Genomic DNA, 14,102 nt, shown 5'->3' with positions numbered 1-14,102 from the left:
CTCCTTTTTTGGCAGTGAGGAATCCCTACACGGGCCACAAGTACCTTTGTGGAGCACTACAGTCTAGCATTGTTTTGTTAGAATGGGTTGAACCAATGCAAAAATTTATGTTAATCAAGGTAATATTAACGATAAGGTGACATACTCCCGTGTGTTCAGTTCTGTTTATCTGGTAATGACTTGTTAAGAATAAGTATTGGCCATTTCTTGAGTTATTAGACTTTTCTCTTGGTTTCTCTTAAATTATATTGAAAATAGCTATTTAAATGTGTAATATGTATTAACCAGCTCAAAATATTTATAGGAATGTTCTTAGGGTTCTTTAGGGTGCGCTTCAGGTAAGGAACAAAGCCCTTCTCTCTGTGAGGAGTGCCTTTTAGTAGCATGGTAAACAACTCTGGCAGGAGACTGAGGCATGGTGCAGTGGAGCGAACGCTGGTGGACAGCGGGCTTGCTCCCATCCCAGAGAGAAGCGGCCCCTTATTCTGTGCGTTGGGACAGTGGAGGTGCCCAGAAATGCTTGTTATCTCCCCGTCGGACACTACCTGAAGCGATGGAGCCGGGGTGCACTCATGTTTGTAGAGAGGCAGCAGCTACGACTTGATCAGCCTGGGGAACGAGGCTCAGAGACGCCACCGCCGGGGAGAGCAAGGCCAGCTGTAGCGCTCTTGTCACCTGTGGGCAGCTGCACAGGGCACGCGCGATGAAAGACGTCCTACCTTATTTAACTGCATTGGCATGAAGACTCTTTAAACTTCTTCACTTGGGCTTTTTGTGTCTGTTAATTACTGTCGTCTGAAGAAGTAAACTAATGTTACAAAATACATGGCATAAAACTTACCGTACGGTTTAAATAGCTAATAGCAGCTCAGACTATACTTGTTTCCCTTCTGATATATCTATTTTTGTTTCTTAATCTAGCACATAGATTTTCCTGTACCCTGTCCGCTGAGATTGTTTGAAATGCTGGTAGTCCCTGAGCAGGAATTCCCTTTAGTTTGTGTCGGTGTCAGTCGAGGAAGAGACTTCAACCAGGTGGTGAAGTTTGAGACCGTCAACCCAAATTCTACCTCTTCGTGGTTTACAGAAACAGGTTTGTGTGCCCTTGTAATCGCATTCAGAAGCGTTCCTCGCCCTTCTGTTACAGCTGAAGCACTAGAATGGTAGTTTCTCCTGAGGAAACTAATGGTTAAGTCATTACGGCTAAGCGGTCATTGTAAGCTCTCCATTTAAAGGGGCATCTGATTGTACCTGCTTGCACGTGCACTTTTTTGGGATGTTTCTACTTGTTGAACTGATTCGATTTCATGAGATTTGGGGTATAGCAGAGGGTGGAGTTGTGGTTTCTTGCATTTCCCTAATCAGGCCGTACTTGACTATTGCCCATCGTGCTGTTCTGTGCTCTAGCCTGGCACCGTGACTTTCGTTCATTTAACAGATTTTAATCGCATTGCACTCTGAGCGATTTCTTCCAGCATCGCTGTAGGCGTGGTTTGGCTCTCCTGCAGCAAGCCGGGGTGGTTAGAAATGGCGTTAGCAGCCTCCTGCTGAGGGGGAGCCTATTTCTGTTCTTCCAAAGTTTATGGAAAGCGAAATGGATTAGGAGCGCTGGTAGCAGGAAACCAAGTACCTGTCCGTCACGGGTCTGGGTGCTGTGAGTGAGGAGGCCACCACCTGAGGAACAGTAGAAATTCTCCTGAGAAGGAAGCATGCTAAGAATTACTTTTCTAGAGTTGCAAGATTTCCCCCCTAAACCTGGGTACAGAAGTGAGCTGACAGTAGTCAGAGCTTGCAGGTGCAGAAGCAGTAAATAGCTTTGTGATTAGTAGGCATAGAGCCCTTGTTGATCCACGATGGATCTGTACGTAGCCCTGTGCTGTCACATACGTGTGTATGAGTCCGGCTGATTGTGTACTGCGGAGTTCGCTACCGAGTACAGTTTCCGCTAGGAAGATACCTGCTGGCTTTCCTGCTGCTGAAAAGCACCTCAGATTTTGACAGTTTAAAGCATAGTTACAAAAAGCAAAGTGATCAGTGGATGGCTAATTAATGTACTTAACTACTTCAGAGTTAGCACATTTTGTTTTCAAACTCGTACATCTTTTCATGTAACTGTGTGACTTCAGGAGAGCCCATGAAAGCAGCATGCTGAAGAGAAATTCTTTGGCCTGTAATGTCCTGTTGTCATTCTTCTCTCTCTATTGTCTGCATCAGTATGTAAATACAAGAATAGTAATCCCTTCCTGGTTCCCTCTTTGTTTTTTTTTTTATGTGGAAAATTTAACATCGCATTATGCCTTCCAAAAATAGTACTTTAGCTTCCTTGAATCATTAATGTGTTCTCATGTTGTGTCTACTTTGTTATTTTCTCCTTTTTGTTTGACTCTAAACCCTCATGTTATATTGGTTTATTCCTGTCCCCTGCTGGTAGCAGAACAATAATGCAATGAAACAGATTTTTTCAGTGTTTTTTAAATGAGGAAAGTGTGTACCATTGGGTCACAAATAGCTTCCATCAAATAGTAGTTTTGATTGGTTGACTTTTTTTTTTGTAAATGTCTGATAAAGACATTCTAACAAAGATTAACTGGCAGGTTTTTTTTTCCCCTTGCCATCCTTCTCCTGTTAGCTTCAGGCAGGGCGGTGCGTGTTTCCACACTGCGTGATGTGGTTGCACAGGTGTATATCCTCCAGTCCTTCTGTTGCATGCTTTCATTGTGGCTATATCCACCTCTGGTTAAGATCATGCATTAGAAATTGGGTAAGATCATAAATGTATACTTTCCAAGATCAACAGCAAACAAAGAGATGGAGGGAGCATCTCAAGGAGCACGCTTGTGCCATCGTCCTTGAGGTTGTTTTGCTTCTCAGCAGGAGCATGAATTTTATTATTTAACTGAAAGCTGCTTTTGTATTTTAGGTAACATGCTCTGATTTCTCATCTCTAACAGATTTAATGAGTTTCTCTTTTCTGTATGAAAGAATGCCTACAGAATCGCTGGCAGTTTTGCTGAATTAGTAAGAGCTGCTTTTTGTGTAATTTTAATGTTAACAAACGAATGGACCAAAACTACACTTCTCATTTGAGTTGACGTGTCCACTAATCACTTGTGGGTCAGATCCTCCTGTTTGCTGTGATGGAGACTGCTGCAGCTGTAACCCAGAAGAGAGGGAGGTAACCCTTTTTTAAGAGTTTGGAGAAGGAAATAATCCCCTATTTTTGGAAGATCTGCGGATGGGAAGTCTGAAAGTAGCAGCAAGAGTTAAAGTACTAACAAAAGTCCTTAGCAAGATTTAGAAATAAAGGCAGAAGAAAAATGAAATGAAACAGCATTCAGGTTTGGTGTGGGCAGTCTCCTGTATCTGCCTTTTTTGCAACAGCAATATTAAATGACACCAACAGAGAATAAAGGCAGAACAATGTTCACGTGCATTTGCTTTTGTGACGTGGCTCAGAAAAGGCTGGATTAAGTCCATACTTTAATATTACAGCTTCAGTTTTCCTGTCACAGTCAACATGTTGGATAAGTGGACATGCCTCTCTAAGAGAAGAGAAATGTCACTGGTAAGATGATTATTTTAAGTAGCTAAAAACACACTAACCCATTAAATTGTCTCAATATCTAGAACTTCCATTTCGTATTTCATGGTAATTTATGTTATGAACTAACACTGTCATTTTTTTATAGACACTACAGAGACAAGTGTTGTACACGTAACACAGCTGGAGAGAGATACCATTTTGGTGTGTTTGGATTGTAAGTTTTAGTATCAAACGAATAATACCTATGCATGTACATGCATACCGTCTGTCTTCAAATTAGGTCATATATTGAAGATTAATTCTTGGTTGACATCTCCTATTTATTGTCTAGGCTGCATAAAAATAGTGAATCTGCAAGGCCGGCTAAAATCCAGCCGCAAACTGTCATCGGAGCTCACGTTTGACTTTCAGATTGAATCAATCGGTAAGTTGGATTTCATTATTAATACTGAATATGTGGGTAGACTAGAGACCTGAGCAATCACCAGCCGTATGAAACGTGACAAGAGCAAGTGCTGGATTCCGCACCTGGGGCGGGGTAATCCTGGCTATACGTATAAACTGGGGGACGAGAGCCTGGAGAGCAGCCCCGCGGAAAGAGATCTGAGGGTTTGGGTTGATGGCAAGCTGAATATGAGTCAACACCGTGCCCTGGCAGCCAAAAGGGCCAACTGTGCCCTGGGGTGCATCAAGCACAGCATTGCAAGCTCTTCGAGGGAGGTGATCGTCCCACTCGACACCGCAGTGGTGTGGCCCCACCTCCAGTACTGTGTGAAGTCTGGGTGCCTCAGTAGAAGGAGGACATCAGACTATTAGAGTGTGTTCAGAGGAGGGCAACCTCATCTCAAGGGCAAGACATACGAGGAGCAGCTGAGGTCACTTGGTTTGTTCAGTTTGGAGAAGAGAAGGCTGAGGGGTGCCCTCATCGCAGTCTACACCTTCCTCAAGGGGGGCAGCAGAGGGGAGAGGTGATCATCTCCTCTCTCTGGTGACTGGTGATAGGACACGCGGAAATGGTATGAACCTGCGTCAGGGGAAGTTCCGATTAGACATTAGGAAAAGGTTCTTCACTCAGAGGGTGCTCAGTCAGTGGAACAGGCTCCCCACAGAAGCGGTCATGGCACCAGCCTGTCAGAGTTCAAGGAGCGTCTGGATGATGCTCTCAGTCACATGGCTTAGTTTCAGGTAGTCCTGTGAGGAGCAGGGTGTTGGATTTGATGATCCCTACGGGCCCCTTCCAACTGGAGATACTCTATGATTAACTTGTTTACTGTTACAGTACAGAACCAGAGGTGCCAACTCAAGTCTTTGGCATTTGAAACGCTGTCTCACGCATTTCACTTTGTGCGAGAAGGCTCAGTGAAAGGTTCAGCACGCTATGTCATGTGCTTCCCCAGGAGCGGTTGGAATGGAGGAATGGTCAGTGAAGGCTGCAGGGTTAGGCTAAATGTCTTTGGAATACGATGGGAGACCTTCACCTTCTAAAGGAATACCATAACAACCTACATAAACTCTGTGAATCACTCCTGGCGAACTCATTCTGCATGTGTGTTCCCACAGTCCGCTTTTATAAAGCAGCTCAAAGACTAAATTATATGATACATCACACTTTACGTAAATTTTGTTTTCTTGTGAAGAATCTGAATGAATTAGATCTGTGAAACAGAAAGACAGAATACTTTTTTTTTTTTGTTTTGCCAATTCTCCAGTGGTTTATGTACCTGGATTGCATGACACGCTTTTGAAAGAGGGATGAGGAGGGACGTGGGCACAACTGGAGGGTAACACCAGAAGAGGAGGAACAGTGGGAACAAAAATAATAATGTGAATTTACTTCTGAGGCGAAGCTTTAAAGTTTCAGGCAGTTCAAATACAGTGTCCCACGAAGAAGAGGACAAAGAAACATGACATGTGTGGCTGCTGTTGGTTAGGAATGGGGGGAAGGGCGGGGTACACATACTTGAAGCCGTTCACCGTGGCACCTCTCCACATGCTGTGGTCCTCTCTCTGCTCCTCACAGCCGAGCTACGGGTGTCCTGTTCTGGCCCGTTCTCCAAAAACTCCACTCTTTCCTGCATACCCGCCCAGAGGCAGGATGCTGGATGCAGGCGGGACAGATCCTTCTCGGGGACCAACAACATTTGCCCTCCCTTTGAGCAAGGCGCGAGACCCAGTTCCTTTCACACGCTTCAAATGCCGGTGTCTGCCACCGCGTTTGCGACAAGGGGAAGGGCCGGGAAGTTGAGGGCTCTGTAAAGCTTTGCGTTGCTATTGCAGAAGGACCGTATTAGCCAGTGGTTGGTGGGAAGGGGAAAAACGTCACTCCAGTGTCCTAGCCTTGTAACCTTTCTGCTAAAATTCAATATATATTTCCTGCTAGTATTAGAATGAGGAGGGGCTTCCTGTTCAAAGGAAAGGACATGTTTAGGACTAGACAGAAGGAGAATTTTAGAGCTTTTTCTCTTTTTTCAACCCTGCTTATTTAAACAAATACAGAGATGCAGCTCCCTTTGAGGCAGGTTCAGAGATTCCCGTGAGACCTTTTACAGTCTTGGTGGGTGAACGCGATACATTAAAACATACATGCGCAAATTTCAAAATTGTAGTCGTGCTTTTAAGGCCAAAAGCGTCTGAGTTAACATTATGCCTGAAAACTGATTCCAGTGTTCTTTGTTACCAGTCTGCCTACAAGACAGCGTGTTAGCGTTCTGGAAACACGGCATGCAAGGAAGGAGTTTTAGATCAAATGAGGTGAGTACTGCATTTTACTCCAAATTCTAGCTTCTAATATAAGCTGAGTAGAGGATAAATGCATAATGCGTGGTCTGAAAGAGAGTAAAACGTGTCAGTAACTTCCTAGGTTAGACCTGGAAGCTGGAGTCTCATTCCAAGTGTGTTTCGTAAGCTACAAACTAATTAGTGAAGCTGTACAAGAGCTCCTGTCAAGTCTTAACATACACAGCAGAAGGCAACAAGAGAGCAGGCCATGATGCCATAGACAGCCTAATTCTTAGGAACATTAGTCTTATTCACCTTAAATTGCTTTGAAGACCGGTGTCAGTCCCTTTAGCCCATGTGGATACCAACATTTGGGCTTTGCCAGTGGTTGCATGCTACGCTGCCGAGCTTTAGCTTTTTGTCATAGTGTCGATAGTGTCGAATGAGTTGCCTGTTGTTTGGTGGTTTGTTTTGTGGTGTGTTTTTTTGTTTTGTTTTGTTTTGTCTCCTCCATGTTCCCCTGACTTGTGAGTACTTTTAAAGACTTTAGTGCCCAGCTTTCACAAAAAGTATTTTCCATTCCCAGCAGAAAAATGTCAGATTGACCAAAAGTCTTTTTTCTATTGTCTATTTCTGTGTAGTTCCTTTTTCTTCAGCCAGTTTGATGTGATTTTTAGCTGTAGTTAACCATTGTATCTTCCCAACTCCCCCCCCCCCCCCTTGCTGCAAACCTTGGGCATCTATGTGTTAGTGGAAATGCCCACTCTTTGTGGGAAGTCGGACCAAAGACAAGAGTCAGACTAATCCTTATTTCCAAGTCTGCAAATGGTTCTTGTGGCATTTGCGCGTGTTTGATCCCCAGGCGTGATTGTCTTTCTCCCAGGAACTTGTGATGGTGGACTGCAGCACGCTGCTGTCAGCACAGACCGGGAGGAGGAGATGGCGCCGCCAGGCACTTCTCCAACTCCAGACTCCTGCTGGCAGCATTCTGCAAGGCTTTGTGGATTACTCCACCCAGAGCACTTGGTAGCTCTGGTCCAGTTGTTAGAGGGCATGCCCCAGAGTGCTGCAGCGCAAGTGGAGGCTTTATATTGTTTATTTAAAGCATAAAGGAACACTGTCGTCTTGCTTCGTTACTGTCGAGCCAAAGCCAGCACCTAAACGAAGAGCAGAAGGCGGAACTGAGCTGTTGTCAGAAAGCAAGCCACCCAAAAATTTGTCTCTGTAGAACATCTCTAGGATAAGCTCTCAGGCCTTTTAAAATTCCTTATCTCTCCTGGCTGCCCTACTAGCCACAGCTGTTGAGGAAAAAACCCCAAACTTATTTTCATCTCTAATATGAAAAGGCTGCACTACCAGGCCCAGGTCCTGGGCATGTTTGTTACTTTTGGGGAATTGTATACTACATAGGAAGCAGTTAGACGGGACAAAAACCTGACCAACTCTGCATCTCGTTTGTTGTTGAAGACATCATCAGTTCAGATTCCCTAATCTAATGGCAGTGTGTCCAACTGGGGATGATTTGAGCTGCTTGCAAAGTTATTTCCTTCCACCAGCGTGGCTTTCCTCAGTGGTTTGATTGAGTGGGGAGAATGAAACGGGGATATCTGTGAATTCTGAGACAAGACACTCAAAATTTGGGCCAAGATTGTGCAGACTCAACCCCACATCAAGCAGGAAGGAATTTTTCTTAACAAAGCAGGGAGCTTCGTTGTTGAGAATTAAAAACCTCTTGCAAGTTCTGTGTGCCAGAAGTGAATTCGCCAAGTCAGCTAACGCTACCAGGATCTGGGAAGGAGAGAAGAATCTCTTTCCTCAAGAATGTAAAATGTGGCTGTGTAGAAAAGGAGCTTTGTTAAACAGTCGACACGCTGGAGGGGAAGGGTGCCATCCAGAGGGACCTGAACAGGCTTGAGAGGTGGGCCCACGTCAACCTCCTGAAGTTCAACAAGGCCAAGTGCAAGGTCCTGCACGTGGGCCAGGGCAATCCCATGCACAAATACAGGCTGGAGATTGAGAGCAGCCCTGAGGTGAAGGACTTGGGGGTGTTGGTGGATGACAAACTCAACATGAGCCAGCAATGTGTGCTGGCAGTTCAGAAAACCAACCCCATCCCGGGCTGCAAGAAAAGAAGTGTGGCCAGCAGGGCAAGGGAGGGGATTCTGCCCCTCTACTCTGTTCTCATGAGACCCCACCTGGAGTACTGCATCCAGCTCTGGAGTCCCCAACATAAGAATGACATGGACCTGCTGGAGTGTGTCCAGAGGAGAGCCACGAGGGTGATCAGAGGGCTGGAGCACCTCTCCTATGAAGACAGGCTGAGAGAGTTGGGGGGGTTCAGCCTGGAGAAGAGAAGGCTCTGGGGAGATCTTATAGCAGCCTTCCAGTATCTGAAGGGCGCCTACAGGAAAGCTGGAGAGGGACTTTACAAGGGATGTAGCAATAGGATGAGGGCTGATGGCTTCAAACTGGAAGAGGGGAGATTTAGGATAGATATTAGGAAAAAAATTTTCACTGTGAGGGTGGTGAGGTACTGGAACAAATGGCCCCGAGAAGCTGTGGCTGCCCCATCCCTGGAGGTGTTCAAGGCCGGGTTGGACGGGGCTGGGAGCAGCCTGGGCCGGGGGGAGGTGTCCCTGCCTGGGGCAGGGGGGTGGGACTGGATGACTTTAAGGTCCCTTCCGACCTAAACCATTCTGTGACTCTATGAAACAGCGCTGCCCGTTTACAGTGTGACTTGATATCCTTTGGAGCACACAGTGCGCTTCAGTTAACTTCATTGATTGACACAGTGCTTTGGCACTTTGGTATTTGTGTGATCATAAAGATGCATCACATAAGTACAACTCACCTGCAGTAAAAAAAGTTCTAGTGCACTAGTCTGAAATGTCAAAATACTATGTTATCTTTTCACAATAGGCATAAGTACCACAAATTAAATTAGATTATGTTTCTCTGTGTAAGGTTTACAGAATATGAACTTACTGCATTGTTACTATGACCCAGAATTTCAACAAAATGCATTTTGTGTGATTTACCGGACATGTTTTGGATATCTACTCTAGAGCGAGATGGACTGCACCCTACAGCTACCTATTTTGATCGCAGCTTTACAGAGAATTGCACCGGTAGCTCGGATGCTGTGCAGTGCTGAGCCCTGCTGTTGTGCTTGCAGTTGCTGCTAGAGGAATTCATATAATGTGGCAGGAATTCCAGAAAACTTGGATCTCGCTTGAAAGTGACGGTTGCATTCAATTCTCGAGCTGGTTTAAATCAGCAGTAAATGGGTAACATCAGTCGTAGCCAATTCTTTTCTCTAGGTTGATTTTAAAAACACTTGTGCACTTCACATGTAAACACTTGTCTTATTTTTATTGTCTAGATCACTCAAGAAATTTCTGATAATACGAGGATATTCAGGCTTCTGGGATCTGACAGGTATGAGGAGAAGTGAACATGGCATGCCAAAATAGAAAAATAATGTGTGTTCCTCCTACCTTGTAAAAGTTCTTTTTGCTTGTTTCTTGTGATTCCTTTTTTAGCCATCTTACTCATTCCTTTGTGTACATGTCTACTTTTCAGCCTTTCAAATTTACTTCTAAAAAAAAAAAAAAAGAAATTATTCTAAAAGTGTTAGTGGGCAAGGTCCTATTTGGCTGCAGTCACAGTCTCCAGGAGCGTCTTCCTTTTGGTGATGCAATTCTTTTGTTTAACGTGGCAAAATCTTTACTTTCAGATGCTCTGCTGCACTAGCTTATCAAGATCTCCTTCTTGAGACAAATGCAAAAAATACTGAAAAATGTAAATCTCTCTCTTTCACTCCCAGAAGGGAACTCTCCCAGTTGTCCTCCCAACGTGACAGCTCAGGTCTTGAAAGAGCTTTTGATAATTCCCAGTTCCTTGGCCTCTGCGTTGCAGAACACTGCCACCGTGTCTGTCCGACCCATCAGATACCAGCTTGCCGAGTCAGTAACTGCTATTTTAGGAGTGTCGCTGACTTCCTCAACTTTCTCTGCCCTGCTGTCGAACTTTGTACTTCTTTAACAGCCACGAAAACAGCAGATGTTTTGTTTTCTGGGGAGCGCGTGCTGACGTGACTGTTTCGCCAGCAATGTGTTCATACGAAGTGCAAAGATAGGCTTTAATTTGTCTTTTGAGAATTGCCTGTGCCTTATACCACTCGCAGTAAGCCCGCGCTCTTGCGGCATCTTACAACTACCGAAAAAGCTTCATGGCAATCAAAGGCTTTCCCCATATTCCGCTTCTCCAAGCTCGCCACACAGCCTTGTAATTACCCATAACATCTACAGCAGTGAAAGGTGCGGTATCGGCTAGCTACCGGCAATCATTTGCGGGCTGGGGTTGAGGATTCTGCCTTCCGTGCGATACCTGGTAGCTTTTTTGTAAGTCATACTCATCTCTGACCTGCGGGTTTCTCTCTGTCCCAGTGAGGTACGCGTGGGGCTCAGCTTTATTCTGTCATTTCTCTTAGTTGTTGAGAGACGGTGCGAATCAATTTAAAAATGAGTCTGACTTCACAATGGAACGTAACACTGCAAATCATTGCCTTGGAAAAATAATGTCCTTTTCCCCAAATACGGTTCCATCTATTTCTGGCTCGCCCTAATAGTCTCCAGGTCTGAGACAGCGTTTAAAGACTGCGCTGCAACAAACATTAATTCCAATTTCTTCTGACACCATTTTGCTGGCAGCTCTGTCATATTTTGTGCTGGAGCTGTGAAACCTTTTTCCCATAACACACGGCACTTCCCGGGCAGTCTGTAGGAACTGGGCTTTGGAGAAGGCAAAAAATTGACATCAGTCTGATAAGAGCTTTCACGTTGCTTTCTCCTGGTGAGCGGGGAATGCCTTTGTGGCAGGAGGTTTCGTTCCCTTTGCGGAGCACATGGAGCAGAGAGTAGGTTTCCTGAGTGACAAGCCAGCAACCTCACCTTGGGTGGATGCACAACAGATGGATTTGAATTTCCCACAATCTGCCTTCACTTCAGGGTGTTAGCAGAGGAGAATTCCATCGTGAACATCCTAGTCCATTTAGCAGTTTTGGCAGTTCTTGCCTGATTTAAAAAAAAAAACAAAAACCAAACAGTTTGCAAAACAGAATTGTGACTGCTAATTTCTCGCCTTTGAAGAGAAGGGTCTGATCTAGGACATCCCTCATGGCCTCTGCAGTTGTTGTGTAGGTCCAGCTAACCCAGTCTCCTGTCTCCAACGCTGGCCAAAAGCGGGTGGCAAGAAGAGAGTAAGAGAGAAGATTCTGCATATAGCAGTCCCTTTGCTTGAGGACTCTCTCAGCCTCGCAGGGCCTGGGGACTTTGTCTCTGGGACTTTTGGAGCTGGAGGAAGTTTCTGTGCATTGAGGTTATATGGGCTCAGGGAAAGACTAGAAATGCTCACAGAAGGATCTGGTCATCTGTCGTGTCCAGTGGCAAAGGGCAGACTAACGACTTCCAGAACTGGAGTCTGATTACTGGGTTAGCTTTGCGAAGCCCTGAGGAAGCACAAGCCCAGGCTTTTGCTGGGGAGCGATGGACCCTCTTCAGAAGCCCCCACGGAAGGGACGAGAGGCAACAGGCAGACACTGCAGCAAGGGAAATTCCAGCTGGATAAAAGAGGGGAAAATGTCATGGTGAGGGGGGCCGAACACGGCAGTAGGCGCCCCGAGAGGCTGTGGGAGATCCTTGAAGACCTTGCCTGGACGGAGACCCTGCGCTAGCTTTGAAGCTGGCCTTACTTCGCGTAGCTTTTGACTAAAGGCGACCAGGGAAAGAGAAACGACCACCGGTCAGGCGGCTCCCGGGAAAGAATATTTACAGTTATATCCAGGGATGTTTTTAAGTTTTTTAAGTTTTAAGCTCACTTGACGTTGTGGATTTTTTTATTTCCGTTTTAGGGTGGTGGTGCTGGAGAGTAGGCCGACGGATAACCCAACAGCCAACAGCAATTTATATATCCTGGCGGGGCACGAGAACAGTTACTGAGGAGAGCGCGTGGCAGGCAGCTCGCCCTGACGAGAGCACACTCCCGCTGCCGCAGCGCTCGTGGCTGGCTGAAACGGCCCAAAAGCTGCAGCAAGCCGACTTCAGTTACTTTATAATTTATTGTGGCGCAAGAGGGAGAACTGTGTGGTATGGACATGCGAGCATCGTGATGGCACAGAAGTGCTTAATTTGCTGTTATGTAATCTTTGTACATATGCAGTATTTCTCAGTGAAAGTTCTCGCTGAAGACCTACACTGACGTTCTGTAGATAGCGATCCTCCTGTTCAGGACAAGTGTCTTACCTGTACAGCTGTAAAAGTCACTGAGGATGCAAAAATGAAATTGGGGTACTATTTTAAGGACTTCTCCTGTGTTTATGATAAAGTGGGATGCTAGCAACAACTATAGTACATTTAACAACACTATTGTATTTTATTTTATGTAATTTACTAATACAAATAAATCTTAACTTTTAGATATTGCAACCAAGGCTGTAATCGGATTACAATCTTGTTTTAATTTCGATGCAACACACTGGTGTTCATGTTTGCACAACGTATTGAGATGTGATGTATTTAGTCACAAAGGTAAGCTGTGACTTTGTGGATATGACTTGGGCTTCAAAGTTCCTTTTTTTATTTTTTAGTTTACTTGGGTAGTTTTCTTTGTGAAGCAAACCAGTTAAACACCTGTATTTTTATATTTAATTAAGACTGTCCTTACGATTACTTCTCTATGCTTGAAAACAATACTTCCTGGATGGGTGTCAGTCCCAGACTAGTGGTACCTGGCTGTAACACTGCAATAGGTGTTTGAATTATTAGTAGATAAAAATTAATATTACTGTTTGTCTTACGAAATAGTTTCATATCACAATGAAAAGGAGCAACATTCCACACTGTGGAAATGGCTCAAAGATGTTGCCATTTTGACTTTTTTTGGCCTTATAACCATTGTCACGCTTTTCTTGATTTAGGATGTTAACACATGGCCAAAATAATTTAGTTACTACCTCATTTGAACAATACAATGGTTACTACACATCACAGGAACTTAGTTTTGATCAGAAGTATTTTTGATTGCTGTTTTCCAATGGAGTATGTAAATGCCAAGTTTTAGCAAAATGCACACGTTTGACTCCTTTTCTTTTTTTTGGTATGTGTTCTTTATATTTTTTTGTGATAATATACACTAAAACCAAACTAAATCTAAAGTGATTTATGGCCTGCATTATTGTTTTGATTGGTAATGCTTTGAAATATGTTCCCTAATGTATATAATGTAAAATAAACTTTTTTTAACATGTTGTTGTACAATTAGATTACCACCTGCGCTAATTTTCCACGTAAGACTAAAATGGAACGTACTGAGTTTTAAATTCTGCTATTAAATGTTTGTGCCAAACCCAGAAGCTGGGCATTTGTGAGTGTGTGAATGGTCAGAGTGCTGGAGCTCATCTCAATTTTGGCTAGCACTTGTGGGGAGGTGTTATGACCCTTTCTGGCCTTTCAGCAACAGATATTTGTATTTGAGATAAGTCTCCAAATTTTCAGCTTGTTTGATTTCTCCCCTCCACCACTGCTTTTCCTCCTCTGTTGATGGCAAAACTGGTATTTTTTTCAGCAGGGCTATTTTTTTTTTCCACCCCCAGCCCTTGGGACTGCATCTCTCTGTTCCCTTGCGTCGAACCTCAGATCCGCCCTGTGGGAGAGGTGGTAAATGCAAGCCCCGCTGCGGAGAAGCTGAATTCTCAGAAAAGGCAAGAACTTGGTGGGGGTTTCGCAGTGCGCCTGTGCTGCTGCCCAAGGGGGATTTCCATCCTGCATCCCGTGGACTATTC

The 14,102-nt window shown here is 44.7% G+C and overlaps 1 protein-coding gene across 4 annotated transcripts in view; it reads left to right on the top strand.

Moving 5' to 3' along the window:
• The window catches only part of MAP4K3 (mitogen-activated protein kinase kinase kinase kinase 3), a 73,549-nt gene extending 59,984 nt beyond the window's left edge, over window positions 1–13,565 (top strand). For 3 of the 4 annotated variants that reach the window (XM_082480196.1, XM_082480195.1, XM_082480194.1), the window contains 7 exons: window positions 16–119; window positions 922–1,093; window positions 3,690–3,758; window positions 3,876–3,968; window positions 6,225–6,295; window positions 9,645–9,700; window positions 12,174–13,565. In XM_082480196.1, the coding sequence (XP_082336322.1) occupies window positions 16–119; window positions 922–1,093; window positions 3,690–3,758; window positions 3,876–3,968; window positions 6,225–6,295; window positions 9,645–9,700; window positions 12,174–12,261 (653 nt within the window). In that variant the 3' untranslated portion in view covers window positions 12,262–13,565. Of the gene's footprint in view, window positions 1–15; window positions 120–921; window positions 1,094–3,492; window positions 3,566–3,689; window positions 3,759–3,875; window positions 3,969–6,224; window positions 6,296–9,644; window positions 9,701–12,173 lie in introns of those variants that run through there. The other variant, XR_014268914.1, reaches the window with a different exon arrangement.
• The last annotated feature ends 537 nt before the right edge of the window (window positions 13,566–14,102 follow it).

The sequence above is a fragment of the Vanellus vanellus genome (genome assembly GCF_965231255.1).
Source record: "Vanellus vanellus genome assembly, chromosome: 3".
In the NCBI taxonomy this organism is placed as follows: domain Eukaryota; kingdom Metazoa; phylum Chordata; class Aves; order Charadriiformes; family Charadriidae; genus Vanellus; species Vanellus vanellus.
The sequence above is the reverse complement of the archived record's forward strand: the minus strand, read 5'-3'. Positions and strand labels throughout refer to the sequence as shown.